Consider the following 27,476-nt stretch of genomic DNA (forward strand, 5'->3'; position numbering starts at 1 on the left):
TCAGCGGCCTTCGCAAGGCCCTCACAGATGGAGCGAAATTCAGCCTGAGAGTTGGAGCCTGCCCCATAACCTGAGGAGAACCCAAAAAGAAACTTTCCTTCCCAACATCTCCCAATGCCGCCCCCTCCCGAAGCCCCCGGATTACCTAGAGTCGAGCAGTCCACATTGATCTTGATCCAACCCCTTTTGGGGCGGATCCATTTGACCACCTTGATGTTCTTTGGGCTGAGAGTCAAGTTGATGATTTGAAGACACGAGAGCAGGTGGAAGGAACGCTGGTTGAGAGTGGAGGGGAGACAAAGCAAGCAGCCAATATAAATAATCCAATGGTGAACTTGGGAAATGACTTGGTACTATGCCAAAAATGGCAAATTTGCGATGGACTTCATCCGTCGCAAAAATCTCTGGGTTTAACGACGGATTTAATCCGTCGCTAATGGAAAAAGTCCGTCGTTAAGCTCGTCTTTCTCGAATATCCGTAGTCTGAACGTCGCGGAATTTCATGACGAACCAAAATCCATCGAAATTTGATTTATGACATATTTACGATGGATTTTTGTCCGTCGTAATTTTAATTTTGCAACGAAACATGATGAGTTGCAAATTCCCGCCCAAAGTACCAAATGACGTGCTTTTCAGTTGCTTTTGCGACGGATCAGGGTCCTTCATAAAAGAACTTTTGCCTAAACATTTTTTTCATTTTTTTAAGAATATGGTGGAAATTTTAGTTTTTTTGTCTAATAATTGTTTTTTAATAGAATTTTTGTAGTTTAATTGTACATATTTGTGTCTAAGATTATTTTTTAACAATTGATTAAATGCAAAAAGAAAATTTATTTTGCTTTTATATCAAATGAGTGGAATTTTTATTTTTATTTTTTAGTTTAAAACTAATATTTAAATGATATGTAATATCACATGAAAAAGAATATTGAGAAGTTTAAAAATTTTAACAATGTTTGATAAAAAATTAGATTTTCAAAAAATAAAAATTGTGATTTAATAAAAATCTATTTTGTCAGAAAAAAAATATTGAATAAAGTTGATAATTTTGAAAAAAAAAAAAAAAAAGAATTTGATTTTGAGAAAAAAATAATAATATCCTGAAAAAGAAAATTATAAAAATTATAAAAAATGTGAAAATTTTCACAATGTTGAAAAATGAAAATATTTTGAAAAAGAAAATGAGAGTTTGTATTTTGAAAAATAAAATAAAATTGAGAAGTTCAATAAAAATTGACAAGTGTCAAAAAAAATGCTTTAAAAAAATGGGTAAGTTAGAAAGAATTGAAAATTTTAAAATAAAATGATATTAAAAGATCGATACTTTAACAAAAAACAAACATTTTGAAACGAAAAATAAAGAAGTTGAAAAAATTTGTGATTGCGAAAAATAATTGAAAATATTCAAAATTTGAAATTAAAAGAAAAAGTTATTTATAAAAATAATGAGATTTTGAAAAAATATATATCATTTTAAAAAAGAAAGTTGAAAAGTTGAAAACAAAATGTTGCCTTTGAAGGAAAAAAAATTGGCATTTTGGAATTTTTAGGAAAAAATAAATTAAAATTTGAGAAAATTTTTTAGATTTTGAAAATAAAAATTCAGAATTTGTATTGAAATTTTTTTTAAAAATATTTTATAATAAAAATGATATTTTGTTAAAAGTTTTGAAAGAAAAATTAAAAGTAAAAAAAATATACATTTTGAAAAAAAAAAAAGTTATTTTTAAATGGAAATTGAAATTTATCTGTGAAAAAAATATTTTTTTTAATAAATTATTAGGCACATCCACTAATTGAACCTTTAACCATTTTTGGACAATCTAATTAGTCCAGATTGAAGAGCAAATAACTTCAGATGTTTAAATCAAATTTCACTCAAATTGTTGATCAATCTTATATGCCCAATATCTTTCTCATATGTAGCCTGATCGGGGGGAGTAACTAGTCAAATTGAGGGTATTGATTAGTAAAATAGAGTGAATGGACCAAACATATAAAATTGGCCAAATATTCTGGTCAAAATTGTGACCCAACTCATTGACCTCGTGAGAACTTAAGAATTGATGCTAGTAAGTTTTGTGGGCCCCATCATGATGTGTGTCAAACATCAACACCGTGCATTTGATGTATCCCCTTTAGGTTATGAGATATCTCAAAAATCATCCATATACGAAACTCAGGTGGGCCATACCATCTAAAACCATGTGAAGACATCCTAAAAAATATAAAAGCACTTGGTGGGGCCCACATGAGTTTTGGATGCGGCTGAAACTTGGTCTGACCCCTCATCCAAGTGGGACACACATAATGACTGGGTTGGATATGTGAATCACATTTAGGTAGGCCCAATATATGATTATGAATATTTTAAGAAAACCTTTTTCCACTACATTTAGGTGAGTTACTTATTACCCTTACCAGAGTAAACTCTATGGGGTCCACCGTTATTTATTTATTTTATCCACTCCGTTCATCCATGTTAACGGATAATTTGAGGTTTAAAGAACAAAAAGGAAGCATATCCAAAGCTCAAGCGGACCACACCATAGGAAAGTGTAATTGAACCTCTACCATTGAAAAATTCTTAGGAGGCCATAGAAGTTTAGGATCAAGTTGATGTTTGTGTTTTCTCTTCATTCATATCTTTTTGATATTATAAACAGGTTGGATGGCAAATAAACATTACTGTGGGCCCAAGGAAGGCATCAACGGTGGAAATCATTATTCCACACTATTTCGTGTGGCATGATCCACTTGAGCTTTGGATTTACCGAAAATTTGGGATCAACCCACACCATTCATCCATTTTTCGAGATAATTTTAGAGAATTATCCAAAAAAATGAATCATATCCAAAGATTAAATGGATCACACACCACACAAGAAATTCCAGTAGGGGTGATGATTTTCACCGTTAAAAAATTCGTAAGGCCCACCATAACATTTATTTTGCATCTAATCTGTTCATAAGGTCACAAAGAGCTGGATGAAGAAGAAAAACAAATTTCTTATTGATCCGAAACTTCTGTGACCCCCAAAAGGGTTTCAATGGTAGACGTTCAATCCCCCACTACATTTGATCATGTGGTTCACTTGATAGTTAGATTTTTCTTATTTTTCATCTCAAGCCTTACGATGAGCTCGCTATATAGATGGACGGTTTGGATATAACACATACCTCATGATGGGATCCACAGAACTTGCTGACATCACCCAGCCCATTCCCATATGCGCGGATTAGCGAGACTTCCAACTGAAGTGACGTCACTAAGTTATGTGGGCCCAACCATGATGTATGTTTTGTATCCACACTATTCATCCACTTGGAGAGATCATATTAGGGGATGATCCAAAGAATGAGTCAGATCAAAATCTCTAGTGGACCCCACCGCAGAAAACAGTGGAGAGAGTGACGCCCACCATTAAAAAGTTCTAAGGTCCACAAAATTTTCAAATCAAGCTGATATTTGTGTTTTCCCTTCTTCTATGTATTCTCTAACACATAAACAGGTTCGATCTCAAAAAAACATCATGATGGACCTTTGGAAGGTTTCAACGGTAGGCATCATTCTCCCCACTGTTTTCTGTGGTGGGGTCCACTCCAGCCTTGGATCTGCATCATTCTTTGGTCCATACCCTAAAATGATCTCTAAAAATGTATGAACGGTGTGGATACAAAACATACATCATGGTGGGGCTCACATAACTTGGTGACGTCACTTCAGTAGCATAGTGGCGGAGCTCCCTCTCCCTCCACCTCTCTCTCTCTCTCTCTCTCTCTCTCTCTCTCTCTCTCTCTCTCTCTGCGCCTCTCCCTCCCTCTCTCTACGCCTCTCCCTCTCCCTCTCCCTCTACAGTCGATCTACCTCTGCCTCTCCCTCTCCGTTCGATCTCGCTCTCCCTCTCCACTCTCGAACCCTCCCCTCTCCCTCTCCGTTCGATCTACCGCTCTCTCTCTCTCACTCTCTCTCTCTCTCTCTCTCCCTCCCTCCCTCCCTCCCTCTAAAATTTTCTTATTTTCTTTGGTTCAGCACATCAAAGAGCATTCTGCAACATCAGGCATCTCCCTCCCTCCCTCCCTCTCTCTCTCTCTCTCTCTCTCTATCTATCTATTCATATCAATTTGGGCATTTTTTATAGCATTTTTAATCCCTAAGGGCCTGTTTGGATGCCTGTAAGTTCTTTTAAGTTGTAAGTGACTTACCTGTAAGTGACTTATAGGTGAAAGTTACTTACAGGTAACCTGTTTGGATGTAAGTTGTAAGTCACTTACAAGTAAGTTACTTTATCTGTTTGGATAACCTGTAAGTCACTTACAGGTAGAAAGCTGTATATTCACATCGAGCATGGCTTAGATTGGGGAATCGTTCTAAAATGTTATAATCATATAAAAAAAACATGGGATCAAATATGTTATTTTGTTAAGCCCATCAAGATGAATATTTGAGAAAATTATTAAGTTAAACCAATCATCAAGTGGGCTATAAAAGTGGGCCCACGAATTCAAAAAATCTATAATATGGAGTAATAACTCAATTTAAGCATTGAAAATAAACTTAAAAATAGTAATAGAAAATCTAATAATTAAATTACTTGCATTCCAACTGTGTAATCTGATGTAATTTTCAAGTGCCAGCGCATCATCAATCCCACTCTATCATCAAAGTTTTTCTTATTCTCTAATGAGGAGTTTGATGCTTAGGATCTAAGACATTCACCAACACTGAAGTAGATCGTTAAATTACTTGCATTCTAACTGTGCAATCTAAGAGATTCACCAACATTGCGAGTACACCACAGGATCACCAACCACAGGCCACAGTCCCTGACGATTTCATGGGATGCTGCATCATATGGTCTGTTTGGATTAGAGGCCCATGACACGTGTGAAAAAATACGCAGGTGTGTATAAGTGACTGTTTGGATGCCAGCGTGCCTTATAGAGTAACGTCAAACTACTCCTATTTTCAAAGGAGAAAAAAATGGTAGATGAAACCCTACCGTTTTAGGAGGAGAAGAGACGGAAGGCAGTAACTGCAGCGAGAGATTGCAGAGACGGAGAGAGATTTGGTGGGTTGGTGCGTTTCTCCCTCTTCCCCTCTTTTTTAAAATCTGACCGTTGAGCCTGTAAATGACTTACAGGGAAGTGACTTCCCACCCCCATCCTCCTGCACTTTTTGGTAGATTTGCCTGTAAGTGACTTACAGGTTGTAAGTTACTTACAGGTGATTTTTCTCCCCCAAACACCACCTGTAAGTGACTTCCCTGTAAGTAACTTCCCACTTACCCAACTTACAGGCATCCAAACAGGCCCTAAAGTAACATTGAGCAATGATTTGTGTATTGGAAAATTTTGAGTTTCGAATCCCTAATTAGGGATTTGTAGTGTCAATTCCCTAATTGTGGATTATAGATTAAAAAACTGAAAATCCCTAATTAGGGATTCAAAATTCAAAACTCTTAATTAGGGTGTTCGGGCGTCAGATTTGGGTGATCTTCTGATATCAACGTCAGAGGATTACGATTGCCAGATCTGGTTGCTTTTCTGACAGATTTCTGCCTAGGTATATCGGAAATCGTTTGATCTGTTTGGATCGGAGGCGGATCCTCGCAGGAGATCATGTTTCTTCTCGATTGGATCTATGGAGTTCTTGCCTCGCTTGGTTTGTGGCAGAAGGAGGCCAAGATCTTGTTTATAGGGCTTGATAATGCCGGAAAGACTACCTTGCTTCATATGTTGAAAGACGAGGTCTAATTTCAATATTTTCTTAGAAACTTCTCTGTTACCTATGATTTTCGCATTAATTTCATTTAATTCAAACGTATTTTCATGATTTCTTCTTGTGCTTTGTCCTACATCAGATTCTATTTTATTACAAATGCACATGTATCCATTTCTGTTTCCTAGATTGCAGTAAATGGATGCTTGGCATCCCTTCCCTGTTCCCTGTATGCTATATCCATGACAGTAATACTTATCTGCCCATGACTTCTCAAAAGACAGAAAGAAACAAAAAAAAAAAAAAGGAAAAAGAAAAACCGGGGATAATTGCAGAAAAGTACAGAGAAAAGAAACTGATAAAAAGTTTTTAGGATTTCACTTACAAGAGACTCTGCTAATGTCATTGTGGGGATATCTTCTTTGGTGGCTATTTGTGGAAAAATGGCCAATTGGATTAAAGGAATACCCGCTCTCTATCTCCTTTGTGTTGGGGATGGTTGCTCCAGGGTGGACTCATGGATGAGGGAAATGAAATAGCTCATAGATGTCATACTGAGACAAGCTTCTTTACAATGTTTGATCAGTCTATATGCTTTGTACTATCTGTTATTACATTGAAATGACTCAAAATGTTAGCACTTGACTGAATTTGATGTGGAATGCTAGATAGTTTTGACCATAAGTTCATAACCTATTTATTTCATACTTTTGTGTATTTTTAATGTTATAAATATTTTTAAGTACTATTTTCTCTTAGAAGTATGATTCAATGCATCTGGCCTTCGTAATGTGATTTGATGTGACTTTCGATGTGTTTGTTGTTGATATTTATTAGAGATTAGTCAATGCTTAATCATGCTTATTTTTCGCTTATTTAGCCATTTTGTTTTATTTTTATATCTCATTTAGCATTTCTAGTCTCTATGAAATGAAATCTTTATACTTCCACCTCTCCAAAAAAAACTGTTATTCTTCCCATGATTGGCATGGGAGTTGCTTATCTACTATTCCCATGTTTAATTAACATCATGCTAATGTTTGTCAGATGTTGTCTTAAGGCTTATCATCCTAAATGTGTGGGCAAGGATTCCACATTCTTGGAGACGGGCGATCAATGGACTTGTAGTAAGCCTCTTCCTTCTCCATATGCTTGCTTCCTTTGGATGGATTAATTTTAAGTTTGATTCTGTACAAACCTGGCACTCATTTTCTTTCACTTGCCTCCTAAAACACATATAGTTTTCATCTCTCTTTTTTGAGCTTATTCGAACATGGGCCTTTTTAGGGTATATAATCTCTGTTTGTTCAATAGATTCAATTACTTTAAATTTCAATAGAATAAAAAATGAGCATGATTAATGCCTACTCCATTTAAGATATCATGAGAAACAACACCATTAACTAGCATTATAAATTTAATGTGATAGGTTGGTATACCTGTCTTATCTGCCATAAAAGCTAAAAGCTTCAAGGTATATTTGCTAGCATGAGAAATAGGTTGGCATTTACTAGGCTAAAATTTTACATGATAGAAGAAACAGTACCATTTACTAGCATGAGAAATTTGATGTGATAGGTTGGCATTCCTGCCTTATCTGCCATAAAAGATCAACGCTTCAATGCTTCTGCTGTCCAAACTCAGTTCGCCGAGCATGTACAAGACCTGCTGTAGTTGTGCATGTTAAAAAGAAAAAAGGCTTCTGCACTATGGTTCCATGCAAAAGCCATTTGGTCCATTTGTTTACTATGGAAATTATTTCACTCCACTATTTGCTTCCCTTTTTTCGAAAGATTCCACCATGCTCTTCCTTAAGGGTGTATAATACACGAATTCCTCAACATTTTTTTCTTCATCATGTTGTGGGTTTTTAAGCCTGCTATCAGTATTTGTTTGCAGATTTTTATTGATCTTTTGTACTTGTCGACATTAGGTCGTAGAATCTGTCTGTGATAAATCACTAGAACCAGTACATATCAATGCCCATGCCCACCATTACCTTTACGGCACACCAAGCTAGTGAGCAATTAGATAGGAAAGTTTGTTTGTTTTTATTTTTTATTTTTTATTTTTTTGCGTTTTAGATTAATCATGTATTAATGTGGATTTGACAGTTGGGTATTGGTACTTCAAAGACACTACATCAATAGTAGTATTCTACACAATCCAAAAATGGTTGTCGTTTCAATTTTAAGTTGCTCATTACTTTTGTTATTGCTCTTCATTGGTCAATAAAATATAATATCTTTTATTTGTCCGATTCTCTTGTTGTGCCCATTGGTCCCATCCAAAACACAGCCATAACTGAGAACTCTTTTTGGAAGTTGGTATGACTAAGTTTTATGTCCCATGTAGAACTTGACACATGTACACACGTAACATGGCATGTATATTCACATACTCGATTGTTTATCTGTTTTCAATGTTTAGATTGTTGTTTCTTGTTGCATGGCATGTTGCGATGAGTGGTTCAACTTTATTTTTGGGACAGATTTTCACATCCCAATGTGTCATTCACTTTGAGTTTTAGGGAAGATGAAAAAGAGACAGGTGGAATGGTAAGTACATAAACAGATAATTGAGTGCATATGTTGTTTAATGTGTTAACCTAAAACTCACATAGATGTTTTGCATGATCCGTCCATGATGGTTCCACTGATAAGCAATCTAGGATCACAGAAAGATTAAGGCACACACCAGGTTTTAGGTGTGATTTAGTGTGGCCCACCTGAGTTTTGGATCAATGCATGTGTAAATCTAGTACAAATGTTTCAGCATTAAGCTTAACATACAAATTGACGCATAGGGACCAATGTAATGTTTGTGACATCAAATCTGCCTATCATTTCTGCTGCTCCTTTTCTCCTTGGCACGTCCAGTTGATCCAAAACTCAACTCAAGTGGGCCACATGATAGGAAACAGTTGGGATAGGGATATCCACAATTAAAACCTGGCAAGACTGTATGTGGGGTCCATTGTGTTTTGTGTATTCAATCTAGCCCATTCAAAAGGTGCATCTAATACAGGATGAATTGGCAGCCAAACATTCAAGCCACTCCAAAACCCAGGTGGCCTACATGATTTTAGAGATTTTAGGCAGGATTTTACATGGTATGCCCCACCAGAGTTTTGGATCGATATCATTTTTGGAAGCCAATTAGAACAGGAGGGGCCACACATGATGGATGAACTGGATGTCATTAAAGTAGCACAAAGGCCACTGCATGTCAATTTGCATGTGAAGCAGCTTCACTTGGAAACTTATATATTGGACATGCCTTCATTTTTTATTTTTTTCAGAAAGGTATTCATATATAATCCTGTTGATAAATTGTGTTATTTCGTAGATAGCCAAGATGACGACGAGATACCAAATGTGAATTCCCTGTTATTTGATTTGGATATGCTAAGAGTGGCAACAGATAACTTCTCTAATGCAAATAAACTTGGGGAAGGCGGATTTGGTCTTGTTTACAAGGTAATGCATAGAATGTCTTCAAAGGCATGCCATTTTTTTTCTTGAACAATGTTGTTATTGATAGAATTAGGGACTACATTATGAAAATTGAGGAGATGGATTCGAGAATGTTGTAAAGTATACCAGATCGATGATGGGTAGATGTGCGACAACGGTGGATGACGGCCTAAGACAGATGCAGAGATAAACAAAAGAGATTTAAGGTTAAGGATTGGAGGCATTGGACTGATATCATGATAGAATTAGAGACTACATGTTGGAAACTTTAGGTGTATTTCATTATGAACAATCCATTATATGTACAAGAAGAGAAACTTCAGAGAGAAGCAATATTTTAACAGCTAAATAATTCAAACTATCTAAATCTACACAGCTGTACATGTCTCTATCCTCTTAACAGCTACCAGTTTTTGCAGGGTGTGTTTTGATTCATCATTGAATTAAATTACAATTTTTTTTTATTCTACACAGCTGTACGTGTCTCTATCCTCTAACAGCTGCCAGTTTTTGCAGGGTATGCTTTGATTCATCATTGAATTAAATTACAACTTTTATTCTAATAAAGTGGCCATCACCAGATTGTAACATGTTGAGGGTCTATAGTACAATCTTGATTGGGTTATTTTCAAGTAAGACTTGAAAGGAATTTAAATGCAGTTTGAAGACTACTATGATACACCACTAACATTTGCAGTTCCACTTGAGATTTGATTCACTTGTTCATCAAAACATGACCTTATATTATAAAGCATGCACTTTCCTTAATGTGGTTTTTAAGTTGTCTATAAATTAATTTCTGTAGGGAAAGCTATCCGACGGCCAAGAAATAGCAGTGAAAAGGCTTTCAAGAAGATCCTCTCAGGGATTAGCTCAAAAATGAGGTAGGATTGGTGGCAAAACTTCAGCACAGGAACCTAGTAAGGCTGTTTGGTTGCTGTTTAGAAGGGGAAGAGATGATGCTTGTTTATGAATATTTGCTTAATACTAGCCTTGATACCTTTCTATTTGGTAAATTGGTATTTCGATGTTTCTTCTTTTGGTGAATTAAAAGGTTAAGCCACAGCACATAGCCATAGAAGCTAAAACTGAGATTGATGAGCTTGTTCTTCTTTGTCAAATTTCACTATTTATGTTTTATGGATTATTATGGCAGGAAGATTTAATTTTCCATTTTACTTTTCTTTGAATGGTTGGATCTTAGAACTGTACAATGAATCTATATATTTCCATTAACCTTTGAAAGAAGTCTAGCTAGTGGGCTTTGGCACATTTGTCTTTTGCAGACTTATCCAAATCCTTTCAAGATAATGTGGCATATTCAGTTGTTAAGTAAGTTAATTTAGCTTTTCTACTCAAGTTGATTTCCTTTGCTTTTTTTTTTTTTTTATTTCAACCAACAGCTATGGCATATCTTCTCAGTCATTTAAACTGATGGACGATTTATTGAAATAACTTTTTTGTTTACAGGCAGTATTTTGTTCATGTTGATGATACTGTCCCTCAAAAGGTACTTTAAAAGGTTTATTTTTCGTGGATTAGAGATATATCACTTGAAGACGTCATCATGATTAGCTTCCAGAATTGATGCTTATTTATCTTGTTTCCTTATTTTCTAGATTGTTGTTCATAAAAATAGCCCAAGAGGGATACACTTTCGACGTGCATGTTCCCATCAGAAGGTGATCACTCAGACACATGTAGTTGGGAATGGTAAAAATCATGTGAACATTACCGACATGTCCTTGGATGTTATTCAGGTGTATTTCGAGTCAGATGAAGTCCATGCATGCATTGTAACATGTGGGGGCCTCTGCCCCGGGCTTAACACAGTGATTAGAGAAATAGTATGTGGTTTGCACCAAATGTACGGAGTCAGCAAAATTCTTGGAATAGAGGTGAGGTTTTACATCGTTCGACTATGCGAACTTATTTATTTCCTCTTGTTGTTTTACTTTGACCAGCAGTTACTACAAGAAAAATAGGCATTACCGGCAGCCAAAACCGCCTCTAAAAGTCCAAAAAACCGCCGGTATAAGAATACCGGCGGTCGTAAAAGTCCAAAAAACCGCCTCTAAAAGTCCAAAAAACCGCCGGTATAGGCATTACCGTAAAAATGGATATTTACCGGCACTTATTATCATTTACGGGCGACTCTGCTGACTGCTGGTAAAAACTATAAAAGTGCCGGTAGAAACTATAAAAGCGCCGAATAATATAAAGCGCCGGTAGAAGCTTCATAAAACGCCGCTAAAAGTAACTAGAAACGCCGCTAGAAAACTGTATTGAGAGATTAAAACGCCGGTAAATCATGTACACTGTAAAAGAAGAATTAATAGAAACAATTAAAAATTCCACTAGGCTGAATCTTCTAAATCCAAAGAACGTTACAGGCTTAAATTAGCATTCAAACATAACCTGTAAATCATTTACAACCAACCTCATTTACAAGAGACGTGAGAATGAAAGGCTACATAATGGACAAAAAATTTACAAATTGAGACACAAGGAAAAGCAGAAGGAAAAAAAAATAATCAACGGACTTCAGCGATGCCCGAGGCAAGACTTCTCAAATGCACCCCAAGAACCAGAACTCATGCCATATAAAGGACCTTTGTCAGCACCACCCTGTCATGCATAGAGGTCAGGTAATAAAACAGTATGTACACTCATAATCTGAGTTACACAATCTAAAATTAAATTTTCAATCATAAATATTTCCTGCAAAAACAACCATACCAAATAAAGTCCATATCCATCCCCATATGAAGCAGCAAAGCCCCCCTCTATTACCAATGCTTCACCTTCAGTTACCAATGCAAAGACAAAAGTTTACAAAACAAAATAAAATAACCAAAAAACAAATTTGATGTAAAATAAAAGGAACCAATAAATACCTGTACCTAGCAGATGGAGGAGAATAGCTATGGAATTTTTTTTTATAAATATGTGGACAGATTTTAATTTCTTCCCTTTTTCTTCAAGGATAAAACTGCATCATAAGTAGCATAGCATGCAACTCAATATGAGCTTTTTTACAAAAGCATTAACTAGCATGCAACTCAATATGGATGGACCTGAATTTAGCACAAGGAAAGCCATATAGTGGCTTGTACCTGATGAGCAGCTTTGATCATGCATCCATGTAAGCATTGTGGACCCCTGAGCCTACACTCTATATAGTTACTTCACTTTGAATAAGCATCTTACAACCAAAGATAAATACATAATACAAGTCAAACATTATGGAAACCGTTCGTTATATTGAAGCAATGAAGATTGGTAAGAAAAATAAAAATAAAAATAATAAGCCAAGGGTGTGGGGCCCTTGCTTTTGGTGATCCTTACATGGAGTGGACTTACCTGATTTTTGGACCGTGGCATCAAGAAGTGTGGAACCACCTGATGGAGAGCTTAGATATTGCACACCTTCTATCCAAGCCTGTGTTGGATTGTAAGAGATATACAGAACTTGTGTGACAACCCTCTGTTTGGTAACAAGATTAAAAGATATCAAGTAATGCAAATATGGAACACCTATTACTCAAGGCAAAATACTATTGGCAAATATCAAAAAATTCTACCAAAGAAATAGTTATAATTTAGATAAACTTCATCAGAAATTACCTTAGTATATTCCTTAAAGTTTTTGAAGCAATACAACATGACATGACCATTCACATCATTCGTCAGAATGCTTGCATCAGGTATGGCTACCTGCATATAGCAGGAAAAAAAGGCTCGATTCATAAATCTCTTTAAAAAGTTCGTTAAAGTTTTCTAGGGAAATAGGAAAAAAGTTCGACTTTGGCAGAATATATGATGTTAGAGGATTCCATGTGGGTGGCTAAAAAGAAGTCAACCAACCATCTGATGGGTATCATCTTTTGAGATACAGCCATCTACTGCACAATGCAAGAGATGAACAATGGATCTCCTATATGTGTTGCTGCATGTACAAGGACATAGTTCCTGATTTCTAATAAAAAAACAAAGTTGCTAAGATTCATATCCTTTCTCACAATATAAACAACTAGATTCAATCCAACTGGCAATCTTTCTTCATGGTGCAAGTACGCTGGCAAGTTTGTCCTGCAACTGACGACATGTTGTTGAAAGATTCAGCTTCCAGATTATTATTATTTTTTTAAATTCTAAATTCTAAATTCGGCTTCTCAACTACCAATTTCATTTCCGTAAACTATTCTTGCAGTTTCTTGCTCAAGTCTTTCTCAAGTTGTTTTCCTATTGTCTTCTAGCAAGTTGTTTTCCTGAAATCATGGTATCTGTTTTGATGATGGAGGGACCCTACAGGATGGATTGGATATTATACACACCATGGAGCATGCCACATGCAACTAGTTGCATAGTTTTCTCATCTACCCAACTAGTTGGGCATGGGATGTTCAACATCATAACCAGGGTAGCAGTAATGGCTTCAGTCATTCTAGATTTTTCTTCTTCTTCTTCTTCTCTTCTTCTTTTTCAATTTTGGAGGCGTGACTTTCTTCATCCCAATCCATCTACAGCTTTCGAAACTCTTTTCTTCTTTAAAAGGAAGGGGGTCCAAAAAGTCAGGAAAATCAACCTGGCCAATGAGTCTTTTTTTTTTTTTTTCTTCTTTTCCTAGCAACTAGCAATATAAATACATCCATTTCCTGCCACACATCTGCAATACTCACATGAATACAAAGCTGGAACAACTAAGCGCTTGTGAAAATGAATTTCTAACAGTTTCTTACCTTTGAATCTCTCTAGCACGAGTTGGTTGTCAGGAAAAAAGACCAAACCATGTAATGAGAAGTGCCACAAAGATTATTCTACTACTGGCATTGGTAACTACCACTGCCTCAGAAAATCTTACTCTTTGAGACTGCTCGCTGCCAAAAAAAAAAAAAAGGGCAGAGGTGAGTGGTTAGAATTTTATTAGAATAAGGATATGAATCAATGTCATCTTGAACTCCAGTTTGTGTTGATTTGAGAACTGGAAATTAAAGAATTTGCAGAGCTTCCATTCAAAACAAAAACAGATAGAGAGAGAGAAGCTGCAGGAGTATCTCGAAAAGGACCTTTGTTGTTCTTATCGCTGTTTAGTTACACACATTGTTTTCTTAATTTTATTTCGTCTGGATCAGAAAGGGGGAAACAAAATCCCATAGCGGATGATGAGTGGCATGCCTAAATGCATGTGAGTTGTGACAGTTATGATGTATCTCCTAAATGCATGTGAGTTGTGACAGTTATCTCAATGTTACAATAATCAAATTTGTCCAATGCCTCTCCAGGATTCTTTATGGGGTATTCATACCTTGTAACAACATTGGAACTTTAGCAAACTAGAGTTTAAAGATGTGATTTTGCACTGCTATAATATTAGACTTGTGTGCACTATGCATACTTCCAGGCCTATGTACATTATATGTGCTGCTAGATCTCCTGTCAGTACTAATTTCTTCTAGGATTCTATTTTTCTTATAAGCCTATACTATGCACAATGGTGCCACTGCTCATGATACTACATGGGTTGCAGATGCACATTACCTCTGAACGTCTTCACAAACATTCGGTGGTCAATTCATCAGGTATCTATACATGTTTGAAGACAACATAGCTTCAAAAAACTACAAATGATTCATGTTCAAGAGGAAACCTAGCATACAAAAAAATCCATAAAAAGGTAAGTGTTCAAGATGACAAGGGGTGGACAACTTACATTTGTGTTCTTGCTCTTCATCTTCATCGACCCATTTGTCCCAGTCTACTTTCAAAAACACAGGAGGCTTCCCTTCCTGCTTTAACAGCCTACTCCACCATTTCTTCTCTGCTTTTTTCACAAGGTAACATATATTTCTCACCCCAAAAGAAGGGCCTGTAGCATTTATCTCATCACTAACCACAACTCTTTCACAGAAAATCAAAATAATAACAGATCTTGGATGTGACAAGCACGAGAATCAGTCACCTGCAATTTCACTAGGCCTACTTGTGAGATATTTTTTGTTTCAAAATTACAGGTATGGCATTTCCACAAGTGGATTTGCATAAGGGCTGCATCATATTGAAAGATTAAGACCTCCATGGCCAGACTGCTCCTTGTCAAGGGATACAAATCTCCATTTCTGAGGGGCTCAAAGGCTTGATATAAGCAAGAAACAAGGAAAACAAGGAAAATGAGAAAGAAGGAATATGTGTTAAGGATTTGGAATAGAAGAGCAACGATCCCCACTTTCATAAATAAGGCAGAGATTTCTCTTGTTTTGAGCTTGTTTTCTGAAGCCAAACTACAGCGTTTGGTCTATTAATACTTTGTAAGTACTAGCTTCTTGAGTTTATTTCTTTGATTATCCAGCACTGCACTCTCGTTCCAGGAGTGGCGGTAGTGCTGAATATGTAACAGTTAAATATCTCCATCAGCATTCTCTTTGTAAGAAAAAACAAATAAAATTGTCTAAAGTTGGTTAACACAGATGGAAGAATACCATGTGCAGCTGATGGAAATATACATTACCCACCTGCCAAAAGAAGTTATCAGCTATGGAAATAATTGAATTGAACAGATACTATAGTACTGCAATTCTAAGTATGTTACCATGTGGTCAGCCAAATTGTCACAGATACATTACCCACCTGCCAATCATGATTCATACTGGTTATCTGCTCTGAAATGAAGTGTGGTAACTAAAATATCATGTTGCAACTTAATTATTGCAATCAAAATCAGTCTATACCCAAACGACGGCAGTCAGTTACAACACACACACACACACACACACTCACGTTGGGGTAAACACTAATCCTTCCTAGTTTACTCTAACCTCCCACAAATTGAAAATATTGTTGGGTTTAGGATATTATTTCACAATCTGCAAATTGTTATATATATATATATATATATATATATATATATATATATATATATATATATATATAGATATATATTCATGCTTCTTCAGTTAAAAACCAACAAATAACTAAGCTGTTTGCCTGCAAATGCAAGAAAGGAGTGCTACGACTAATTGCAGTTACCCGACTAGCATTTTGGCATGCTTTTCTATTTATGTATATATGCATAAATACATAAACCCTTGGTGTTGCAGAATTAGTTCAAAGAACTAGTAACAGAAAAGATACCTTGCTATTTGATAATATTTGTCAATTGAAGAAACCATCAGCATTTGCTTAAAGAGGTGAGGACTTTGGGGTAAAGCATAGAATGTTCCTGGCTTCAAAAACCATTTTGAAGTGAATCAGACATGAAGAACTATCTATATGTCCTAAGGAAAAAAAAAAAAAAAAAACTCAATTTGAGATAGCTCGGGAACAACATAGATTTGGGCACTTCCTTTAGGGAGTAAACCTCATATAAAGATGGAAAACCAAACCACTAACTGGATTGTACAAATGACTTAACTCTTAAATCCAAGGGCCATGAAAGAAAATCGATCTATAATTCTTCGATTCCTCATGTTCAACCCACTACTGACAAATTTGGTAATCCAATTTCTCTGTAGTCTTGTATTCTTTATTTAATACGAATAGTCGAAGTGGATTCTCCAAAGAGAAGATGAATTATGCGAGTGCCATATGGAAGTTAATCAATAATGCAACTTGTTGCGGAAAATACACTACGAAAATAATAGTGGAGCTTACTAGATGGATAGCCAGAAGAAATCATTTTTTTTTTTTTTTTGAAAGATAAGCAACTTTATTAAAGGGCAGAAAAACTGCCAAAAGGAGCAAAAACCCTATAAAGAGGAAAAAAAAAAAAAAACAAACAAAAAAACAAAAAAGAAGAAGAAGAAGAAGAAAACAAAAAGGAAAAAGGAAAAAAAATAAATGCAAAGATTGCATCCCCAATAAAAATATATGAGTATGTATATAATATCCAGTTCCCACAAGACTTTCACTGAATGTAGTTTATTGCAAGGCCAAAAGTAAACTCTGCAATGTTTGATAACCCACACCAACAAGTGATTTAAATGCAGCCTGCACAAATTTCAGCTTAAGTCCTACTCTTCCTAATCAAAAAATAATAATAATAGTAATAATTTTTAAAAAAAATCAATACACGATGTTTGAAAATTAGAATCTGAATGCATCAAACCTACCCCTTTGTTGAATTGAAGGCAGATCATGGGAATTCAATTAGAAGCTGGCCCCCTAATGCGCCAACCCAATTTCACACAGATTCCCAATTTCGACTTTTTTTAAAAGGACAAATTTGTGTATTTGAGATAATATATTTTCATAAAAAATAAAAATAAAGTGGCACTTTCAACACCCTGTAGGAATTGTTCATACATATTAGAGGTGACTTAGTCAAGAAATACAAAATGAAACAGCAAATAAATAAACAAAATAATAATCTCTAATTTGTCAATCTTCTAACTCAGCCAAATGTAAAATGAGACACATGCAGACATGAAGTGGTTGCACTAATTGTTATTTGGTAAATTGATGAAAAAGGTGCAAACATTATTTGGTAAATCTGAAATGAAGTGTGCTAGCTAAAATATCATGTTGCAACTTAATTATTGCAATCAAAATCAGTCTATACCCAAACAACGGCAGTCAGTTACAACACATGCACACTCATGTTGGGTTAAAAACTAATCCTTCCTAGTTTACTCTAACCTCCCACAAATTGAAAATATTGTTGGTTTTAGGATATTATTTCACAATCTACAAATTGCTTTATATTATATATATATATATATATATATATATATATTCATGCTTCTTCAGTTAAAAACCAACAAATAACTGGGCTAGCCCAGAGCATTAGTACAGATCATAGGAAGTGGGTCCCATGAGTTCAGCCCTGCTTTGTGGCCATACCCTAAGGCAGTGATATGGCTTCTAACCTTCCAAGAAAGACAATAATCTTGGATATTATCTAGGGAAACAATGATCTCTTTGAGTTAATCAAAATCCAACTAGCAGATAGGTCTAATGCCTAAGAAAGGTCTAAAAGAAAGATTGACTAACCAGAATTCATGCAGGGTCCATGCAAACTCTTCCAATTCCCATCACGAACAACACATCAGTGTTGAAATTTCAGTCCGTAGGTAGATACCTCAAGAGAAAAAGTACAATAGCAATCAAATAGATCTTTGATTTGTAGCGTGGTGTCCCACAACTGTGTATGGGTGCATGAGGAGAGTTCATGCAGGCTGAACATAGTTCAGCATATAAAACAACAATAAAACTGCCCCATGTAAAACTAGCAATGATCATAAGAACTGTAAGCCCAAAATTGTCAGGGTAAGAACATACAAGTGCAGCTCCAAAATTTACCTTTCTCCATGGGCTTGATTTTGATGAAGTTTGAATCGGAATCCCCATCTGCATTCACAGCAACATGAGATTAATTACAAAAGGAATGCACCTAAAATTCACACAGGTAAAATAGGAGATCAACACATGCACACCCACCAAGCTTTTGGCATAATCAGTTCCACCACATAAATAGAAAGCCACACTAATGCTAATGCCATCATTAGGCTAATGCTAATGCTGCTCAATAACACATTTGACACTTGCAGAAAGGAGTTGCAGAAGGCAATGGCAGTCCAGGATTGGAACAGAGCACATTGCAAAAAGAGACTCACCTCAAGACTGCATTTTCAAAAATCCTCCAAAATGGGGGTTTAGATTAGATGAAAATCCACATACACCAAATTCCAACTGCCAAATGCACCTTCAAACTGAAATCCCTTCAAATACACCAAATGCCAAACTACCAAACACACCCTAATAAAACATTTGTATACACCTGACCATGAAATACTTTCTATCTTATCATCCTTCATCTCCATGAAAACAGGCTTACATTTAAAATGTCTAGAAAATATTACAAATTACCCATGGCAGATTGAAGACACCCAAAGTTCAAATGCTACACATTATGAACCCCACACAGGTGGCACAGCCCACTTGCAATTCATATCAAACAAAAATTTTGCAGTCCACAAAACAAACAGCCCATATAATAAATAATTGAAATATTCTTTTCCTAATAGCTGAGTCAACATGTACCCTGAAACTAGTGTCCATGCACCACTGGTATCAGACACGACATAGGGAAGAATAAGTGTCCTCGTTACACAGAACTTTACACTTGCCGACTGTTCCATAGTCAACACAGCTATCAGCTCGCAGATTACTGAACAGAAAACATGGATATAAATTCTTTAAAAAAAAAAAAAACTGGAAGTCGATGTTCAACTTGATATAAATCGATATATGGATATAAATTGATCGAGTTGAACATCGGCTTGACTCAAGCAACACAAAACATGGATAGAAATTCTAATAAAATCAAAGAAACTGTAAGCATTTTTCATTTCAATAACAGAAATTCCATAGAAAAATAATAATAATAATAGAACGTTGTAATATATCATCATCTAAGCCTTATCCCAACTAATTGGGGTCAGCTACACAAATCTTACTCTGCCATTCAATTCTAGCAGATTAATTAGAGTATACCGCTAGCTACTACCAGATGTGTGTTAGCACAGGATGCAGTGGGAGTCGGCTGGACATATCTCCCACCATCCAATAATGGTGTGTGGGATTCTTAACTTGCATCTCAAAAGAGGCAGACATCGACCATGGATCGGACGACAGACAGCAGATCTGCATCTCCATCATCATCCAATGGCTTCTTATCACTGTCAGATCGGCGGGGTTGCTGAGGCGGATCGGATGAGGGTTTGGCAGCAAGGGACTGAAGTTTTAGATCGTGGCAAGGGGTGAAATGTCGATTTTCGAAGGCATTTATAAGATTAGGGTTAGAGTTAGGGTTTGGAGTGAAGGATCGGCCGTTAAAGGAAGAGATGAGCTAGAGGGAGAGATTGAGGGAGGAGACGAGGGATTGGAGGGAGGAGATGAGGGGGTGCTAGTGGAGCTGTTGATTTTCGAACCGGTCCTGGATCTGCCGGCCCGTGTCCTTGAGGGAGAGGAGATCGTCCTGAAGCTGTTGCTACCGGTTTCAGAGTCTTTCCTGTCTGGCTGAAATGACTCCATTGCGTCGTGGAGTTGCAGAGAGAGAGAGAGAGAGAGAGAGAGAGAGAGAGAGAGAGAGAGAGAGAGAGAGAGATGGGGTGGATTTGGGAGAGAAGAGGGAAGAAGGGTTTTGGAAGAGAAATATTGGCGCGCGCGCTATTTGGGGATGGGGCAATTTGGGAGAGGAGGGAAAAAAGGGTTTTGGAGAGAAAAATGGCGGGCGCGATTTGGGGATGCTATCCGGGAGGGAAAAGCTTTTTTTTTATATATATATTTATTCCAGCGGCGGTGGCTTATCCGTACACCGGCGGCTACGTGAAAACGCCGCTCATTCTACATCTACACTGGCGTTTCCTTGGGGCCGCCAATGGTATTGCGCCGCTGATACGGAGATTTCTTGTAGTGTACTTTTGGGCATGTCTTTCTTGGGAAAAGAGAGCTTGAGATTTATGACCTCTGTTGTGTTCCAATCTGTCTTCAAGAGACTCAAGCAATGGCTCATCTAAGCAGCTACAATGGGCTCTAGAATCAAGTTGTGTATCTGCAACATTAACTTGTTTCCAATCCCCACTACTTGGATTACTGGCATTGGTTTGCCTTGTTTCAGAAATACTGCTACTCCATGGCAATTTCTCATAAGACATTCTTACCCAGCTAAGTTTCCTGATAGCCATTAGAAATGGCTCGTGCACAAAACTAAATCCATCTGTTTGGCACCAACTATGTCTTCAATGGGATGCTCATTTCCTGAATAACCTCCATGTTCCAGATCATTATCCATGCTTCTCGATGGCAGGATATGTCCTTTGCTTCCAGAGTGCCCAACATCAATTTCTAAGGTTGTGGGCTCAACATGTTTCTCCTCTTCTAGGTAAACTGAATTCCGTGCATCTTCAGGCCTTCTGTGTTCACCAGCTCCACTCATTGTAGGAGTGTTGGCTGCACCAACTTCCTCATCATTCACCATAATCGACTCAACTTGACCATAATCACAGCCCCCACCTGTAGAAGGCATTCCCTGTTGGGTGCGCGGCTCACTTGGCATTCCTACCTTATGATACTTCTACGCCCTTTTCTTTTATGTGCAGGTTGAGAGCCTTAACATCAGATCTGGTTCTTCTTCTTCCAAGAGTGAAGAGAGCAGATGCTGTGGAATTTCTTCGAAGAACATGAAATCTCGAATCACGCATCTGAATCAACATCTTCCTCTCTCATTACACTTTCAACCTTGCTATTTGGACCGGAGATTTTCTCATTTCTCAGGAGCCCATTTTGCGACCGAACCAATGGGCAAATTGCCACAGTTTCAAGGTATATATGTATTTTGGTTGCTTGATTCTGCTTCAAACGATGGATTTTTTTTATTTAATTATTTTTTGTTGTTTGAAGTGAGAGCTTTCGATCCTGTTTTGATTAGCTGAATACTATGTTGATGTTAAAATTCAATTTTATTGTTATTCGATCTCAATGTAATGTTCTTATCATACCTCCATGTAATGAATTTTATGTCAATACTAGGAAATTAACAATCTTATTCAATTTGTGTTTGGGAACTAGCAGATTTATATAGCATGTGCTATAACTTTTCTTGATCAAGTCATTTAGAATACCCAATACTGTATTAATTTTGAAACTGAAAGCTATTTTTGGTTGTTTTCTTGTATTCTACCATGCTATTTTTGGTTTTGCCTGTTTGGCCATATCAGGGTATGTGGCTGCATGGAAAGTTGTATTGCTATAAACATTTGTATCATGGAAAATGAACATTCATGTGCATTTGTAGTCTGAAAACATTAAATAGACCGTTAACTGTTTTATTGGTATTGTGCGGATTATATTGTCTTGATGAATGTTAAATGGGTAAAACAAGCATGCACATGTTTAATCATTGATTGATTATGATATTATTAAACAATCGTGTGAATTATTTTTGGGTTTTATGACGGACCTTATCCATTGTAGATTAAACGACAGATTTTATCCGTCGAAAAGAAAAAACGACCTAGTAAACAGCAACGAACCAAGCGACAGACGAAATCCGTTGTTTATTTGGTTTTATGATGGATTTGGTCCGTCGCAAATTCACAATTTTGGCGTAGTGTGGAAGAGGAAAACGTAGAGTTGTCGAAATGGGCTCTATTCCTTCCAGCCACAATTCCCAGAAAATGAAGGGAGGATTGCACGCAAGGGATGGAGGCGGTCAGGAATGGCATACGTCCTCCATAGCGCAGCCCTTTCCAATGCTGGCAGCTGAGCCTTACATCCATGCTTTCCATCTCTTTTGATAGATAATTTAAGAGCATGATCCCAGAAAAGAAGCAGTTCCAAATCTCAAGTGGACCATTAAAAATTTCTTATGGGCTACAAAAGTTTTGGAAATAGCTGATATTTGTGTGGTCCCTTCATCTAGATCTTTGTGACATTATGAACACGTTATATGGAAAATTATAAACATTCTGGTGGCGGGGCCTAGGAAGTTTTTAATAGTTGGTATTCAATCACCACAATTTCCTGTGGTGTGGTCCACCTGACATTTAAATCTGTTTTATGTTTGGAATCATGCCCTAAAATGAGCTGTCAAAACAGATGAACGTGTGGATGTAAGGCACATGCATCATGGTAGGCCCACCATGAGGCAGCCACAGAAGCAGCCTCCGAATCCTCATTTCTGAGATGCCTTGACTCAAATAACCGAGCCTACATATGTATACACAAAGTGGTGACCCTAACTCACTTCTATTAATCATCTACATCTTGGTATACATTGTATACATCTGGGTTCTGATTTGTGAGACGAAGGCACGGACAAAGTGGTGACCCCTTGATGAGTGACCCTCATATTTGTTCGGCTAATCAGAGCCGCTCATCAGATAATAACGATGGTAAATATGCGTTGCCTAAAAGAATCAGAACCAACTGATGATATTCAGATGGGCGCACCTGCATATAAAATATGGTAATTGTCAGCCATATCTATCAATTATTCATTTTCCTATATAAGACTAGCCCACAAATTATTTCATTAGCCCGATGCCTGAGCTAGGTACGTCATCTACGGGGTCTTCATTGATGGCTGAGTGCACAAGAGTTTGAAAATAGAGGTCATGGATTTTGAAAAAAAAAAAAAAACAAAAAAGCAAAAAACAAAAGTACCCATTGTGGTGTCTTGGTGTAAGAGTGCGTGTTTAAAATAAATAATTTTAAAAATTTTAAAAAAAAAGAAAAAGAAAAGGCATCTGCACAGTGCTGCTTTGCTTGACCGATTAGCAGACTCCCAGCCCATGAGTGCGTAGTTCCGTGTTTCAGAGGTCTGACTTGTATATTTGGGAAACCTGCAGTGCCTTCTCTTCCTATTCTTTCTGCGCGCCATTGATTAACTGGATTATTTAATTAGTTTGATTTTATTTTTTCAAGGCACAATAGGAATACAATAAAGAGACTAATGGACGGCCCAAATATTTGATGTGAACGTCAACGGGCCTATATCGAACTAGATACATGGAAATTAAGGTTCCATAAACTTAGCCAACTAGATCGTTATGTTGATGCAGTTTTCTGATAGACCCTTCTTAGACTCTCCAATGCCTACACACAAAATAAAACAATGAAGACCCTCACTAATGCAGGGGACCCTTCGATGCCAAAGTTAGTGATCCGGGTCTTTGTAGAAACGATCATAAGGGAAAAGAGTTACCAGTCTATGAAAGTTTTTGGGTTGTATTTTAGTGTGTATCTTTCACCATTTAGGGACTTTCCTATTTATAACGGGGGAAAGATCACACAGTCGGAAGATCTTTTTTGTTAGAGGGAAGATCGCACCGTTGGAGATCCTTTCTGTTTAGGACTCCTCATATCTCAGAGATAATCCCGAGATCTTCAATGTATGAGATCTCTTGGATTCCAACCCTATCTCCCTAGATATCAGGAGAAATCCCTGTGTCGTTTGCTTCAGATAGGACCAGTCGTCAGTCGAAAACTAATAGACCCGTCCGACCCATATATAAGGTCAGATGGTAGAGTCAGTCAGCACCTTAGAGACGGACAATACCGAGCTATCAGTAGATCAGTATCTTTCCGATGTTAATACCGACTAAGTAAGTTTGTGATGTCCTTGTGATCACCGACTCCAGTAGCTATTAGTTTCCTTTTTTGGGCCTATCAGCTCTTATAAAGTTGTTCTCCGGGGAGGCCGGTCAGAGGTCGTGCTGACCTACAGTCATACCAACCTATGGTCATGCCGACCTATTTTATGGTCGGCCCTACTTCGACTATAGTAATCCTTCGAGTAGCTTGGTCCACTGGTTCCTGCTGGTTCTCTTTTCATGTTTCACCCCATTTTTCATATAACAGTTACTCTTATAAATTATATTAAGAACATTATCATCAGAGTTTCCAGCCATCGTTATATACTTTATTATATTTTTTTAGATATATATATATATATATATTATGGATTTAAGGAATTTTCTTTTTTATTTTTATTTTTTATTTATATGAGGCGGATGACGTTTTCTTCCTCTCCTTTTCATCACACTCAGTATGCTATGATCCAACCGTAGTAGACATTGTGCCTGCAGGTTAGAGTTTTTAAGTTTTTGAATTATGACATTTATGCCTGTTGATATACATGAGGTACTCCAGCTGTCTCGTATAATTGAGAGATTATTATCCTAATACATGTGTAGGCTACATGTACGGTAGCCCAAGCGTATATGGTGAGCAATACCCTCATGCATATATAAACGATTGTTCTTGAGTTCGATACAACAGGATAATCAAGCTCTTTTAACCACTCATCAGCTTATGGGTGTATACCGTCCCTGGCTCACCCATTTTTTGTGCACATTCTAGAGAAAATAGAAAAAAGAAAAAAGAAAAAAAAAATCTAACCCTTAAAGGTTTGCTAGTTCTTCAGGGCGAAAATTTTCAAGGAATCAAAAATTAATTTGAAAAGATTATTGATTAATAATGTTTTAATTACATATAATTTCTTTCCATGTTTGCTGAGATTTGAAATAATAATTTTTTATTTTTCTTTATTATATTTTTCTATATTTGGAGAAACAATGGGTGGAGAACGTGTAGCGGCCAATATGGGGTCACCGGTTTAATCAGCGTCGGGATAGGGTGGCTTTGCAGGAGATGTAGATGAGACCCAGTGGGTTGCAGGGATGATGCCCGCGACAGGATAGGCGGTGACCGCAAAGTGTCTTGTTGGATTTGTAGTTGATTTCAAGATGATGTTGGCGACAGGATGGGCTGGGACAGAAAGGTATCTTGCCGGATTTGAGAAGGAGATCATCCCGAATATGTCGGGGAGATTAAGAGCCCTGGATTGAATGCTATGATAAATTTCAGAGAATAACAAATGAATTTAAAAAGATTATTAATTAATCTTTCTTATACGATTCAATATAGTATGGTGGTGTATTAATACAAATGGGATGGTCCCACATCTGAAAAAATATACATATAATAAAGGAAAGTGAAAAAAATAAATAAATTTTAGCAAACATGAAAGTGAATTAAATTTAATTAAAACATTCTTAATACCAAATAACAGAACCCACCTATCTTTACAATTCATTGCCTCATGAAATAAAGTAATCAAGAAACTTTGCTACCTTGTAGCTTGTACCATTTGTTAACCATATTTAATGAACCCAGTCAGAAAAGGAGAAACGAGAGAAGTCAATAGCTAAGATGAAAATAGGTGCTTGGGATCCTTTTGCACGAACAGACCGCGCCAAGTGCTTGACCTGCTAGTGCTAGTCACTTTTTTTGACATGGAGAGATGAGTGCTTCACTCGCTAATGCTTGTCACTTTTTTGACCTGATGAGATGAGCGACTCCAAATCGTGGAATAAAGGAATATTGAGTATGGACCAATCTAAATTTATCTTTATTGTCCATTACTATCATGCAACTATAACCAACCAACTTTGACAATTTAAGGGCCAACATCATGGACAATAAAGCAACGGTGCTAAGAATTTGCATTTTGGGTTTTTCTTCTTGCAGACATATGGGTTATTATGGGATACCCAACATACTCTCACTTTTTAAGTTCTTTTTCTAGACCTTCAAATGTGGTATTAGGGAGCTTATATATATATATATATATGGGCACGAAAAATGCATGCCAGTACCATAAATAATAAAATAGTTCGGTGGGTCGATCATTATTTAACATTTTCATGTTAGATTTTCTTAATGCAGAGTTCCCAAAGAACCTTACTGTGCATCGGACATGGAGATCAGAAAAGTTAGACGGCTTACCTATTCGTGCCGCCATTGCTGAGAAGTAGAAAGTCTGAGTTCTCCGATTGAGGTCTTCTTTTCCTTAACACCTCTTTAGAGAAGACACAATGGGATTAAGCTTCTATCGGTCGTGTAGGATTGGGGACCCAGCTTTGGATTGAATGTATGCAACTACCATAAATAATAAAATAGTTTGGTAGGCCGATCATTATTTAACATGTTCAGAGTTGCTATTCGTCTTTTGTGCTCTGATGATCTTTCACGCTTTATGACTGTTGATGCAGAAATTTGATTAGCCCCTTTCTAGACCTGTTTACCTACACAAGAAACTAACAAGGAAGACCCTGACTAGAGCAAGTGACCCTCCGATGCCTAAGTCAGGGACATGATCTGGGTCTAATCAAGTATTGAAGATTTAAAGCTAAAGATAGTGCATACCTTTCACCATTAGAGGTACCTTATTTATAGCTTTAGGAGATGCGGTAGCATAGAGGGAATCTCCCTATTTGATAGGTGCATATTGGAGATGTATTCAAATCCCGGATTAGTACGAGGATCTTCCTAGATCCTCGGCGAAGATCTCGAGGGTCCGAGCATGTTGTAAATATCCTCCGAGATCCTTGGAGAAGACCTTAGATGGATCTTTCTAGGACGAGATCTGATTATTTGAGACCATCGGAGATGTGCAATGGGAGGTTAAGGTGGCCTTGGCCAACCTGACCTAGAACATACCAACTTAGGCTATGCCGACTTGGGCCATGGGGACCTAGGTCATGCCGACCTGGATCACGCCAACCTGAACTATGTCGACTTGTCTTTTTAGTAGAGCAGAAGGACGGGTTGTTCCTGACGAACTCTTGAGATCTTGGAATTGTTGGATAATGTGCTCTCGTGGGCACGTTCCTTAGTCACGAACTTTGAGTAGGGAGCGGGCTCTCGATAGGGCTTCTCATTGTCGCTTGTTTAGTCAAGTGTATAAGGTTCCGACTTGACCTTATATGGGC

At 37.1% G+C, this 27,476-nt stretch overlaps 2 protein-coding genes and 2 long non-coding RNA genes across 15 annotated transcripts; 2 read left to right on the forward strand and 2 right to left on the reverse strand.

Moving 5' to 3' along the window:
- Nucleotides 1–5,325: 5,325 nt before the first annotated feature.
- Nucleotides 5,326–9,997, forward strand: LOC131255542 (uncharacterized). The gene is made up of 3 exons (XR_009176152.1): nt 5,326–5,754; nt 6,773–6,852; nt 9,074–9,997. It is a non-coding gene; the product is annotated as an uncharacterized LOC131255542 (long non-coding RNA).
- A 160-nt stretch (nt 9,998–10,157) lies between these two features.
- On the forward strand, nt 10,158–11,364 carry LOC131255038 (ATP-dependent 6-phosphofructokinase 3-like). Its single transcript, XM_058255733.1, has 5 exons — nt 10,158–10,220; nt 10,460–10,533; nt 10,672–10,711; nt 10,821–11,104; nt 11,169–11,364. The coding sequence occupies exons 1-5, from the start codon at nt 10,158–10,160 to the stop codon at nt 11,362–11,364; spliced, it is 657 nt and encodes a 218-aa protein (XP_058111716.1).
- A 231-nt stretch (nt 11,365–11,595) lies between these two features.
- LOC131255544 (uncharacterized) lies at nt 11,596–15,802 on the reverse strand. 2 transcript variants are annotated; one of them, XR_009176159.1, is made up of 10 exons: nt 15,681–15,802; nt 15,185–15,336; nt 14,915–15,070; nt 13,944–14,081; nt 13,069–13,173; nt 12,829–12,918; nt 12,318–12,688; nt 12,099–12,193; nt 11,941–12,005; nt 11,596–11,829 (listed from the first exon to the last, which is right to left on the reverse strand). It is a non-coding gene; the product is annotated as an uncharacterized LOC131255544 (long non-coding RNA). The 2 variants fall into 2 exon arrangements; XR_009176160.1 differs by lacking the exon at nt 12,099–12,193 and having other exon boundaries at nt 15,185–15,802.
- A 450-nt stretch (nt 15,803–16,252) lies between these two features.
- Nucleotides 16,253–20,566, reverse strand: LOC131255543 (uncharacterized). 11 transcript variants are annotated; one of them, XM_058256275.1, is made up of 4 exons: nt 19,789–20,558; nt 19,240–19,328; nt 18,499–18,546; nt 16,253–16,424 (listed from the first exon to the last, which is right to left on the reverse strand). In XM_058256275.1, the coding sequence occupies exons 1-4, from the start codon at nt 19,858–19,860 to the stop codon at nt 16,370–16,372; spliced, it is 264 nt and encodes an 87-aa protein (XP_058112258.1). In that variant the 5' UTR covers nt 19,861–20,558; the 3' UTR covers nt 16,253–16,369. The 11 variants fall into 11 exon arrangements, 5 of the variants coding, with proteins under 5 accessions (XP_058112258.1, XP_058112260.1, XP_058112261.1 ...); XM_058256277.1 differs by having other exon boundaries at nt 16,253–16,420; nt 19,789–20,557; XM_058256279.1 differs by lacking the exon at nt 16,253–16,424 and adding an exon at nt 18,072–18,217 and having other exon boundaries at nt 19,789–20,557.
- Between the last annotated feature and the right edge of the window lie 6,910 nt (nt 20,567–27,476).

Source organism: Magnolia sinica, chromosome 9 (genome assembly GCF_029962835.1).
Source record: "Magnolia sinica isolate HGM2019 chromosome 9, MsV1, whole genome shotgun sequence".
In the NCBI taxonomy this organism is placed as follows: Eukaryota; Viridiplantae; Streptophyta; class Magnoliopsida; order Magnoliales; family Magnoliaceae; genus Magnolia; species Magnolia sinica.

What these genes read in the sequence shown, in the direction of transcription:
- LOC131255038 (XM_058255733.1), top strand. Translation starts at nt 10,158, where the DNA reads ATGATGCTTGTTTATGAATATTTGCTTAATACTAGCCTTGATACCTTT. An exon ending in GTGGCATATTCAGTTGTTAA is followed by an intron (nt 10,534 to 10,671) that starts GTAAGTTAATTT and finishes TTTTGTTTACAG; the next exon opens with GCAGTATTTTGTTCATGTTG. An exon ending in ATGATACTGTCCCTCAAAAG is followed by an intron (nt 10,712 to 10,820) that starts GTACTTTAAAAG and finishes CTTATTTTCTAG; the next exon opens with ATTGTTGTTCATAAAAATAG.
- LOC131255543 (XM_058256274.1), bottom strand. Translation starts at nt 19,860, where the DNA reads ATGATGATGGAGATGCAGATCTGCTGTCTGTCGTCCGATCCATGGTCG. An exon ending in CTGCCTCTTTTGAGATGCAA is followed by an intron (nt 19,329 to 19,788) that starts GTTAAGAATCCC and finishes ACTATGGAACAG; the next exon opens with TCGGCAAGTGTAAAGTTCTG. An exon ending in GCATGGACACTAGTTTCAGG is followed by an intron (nt 18,547 to 19,239) that starts GTACATGTTGAC and finishes CTGTGAATGCAG; the next exon opens with ATGGGGATTCCGATTCAAAC.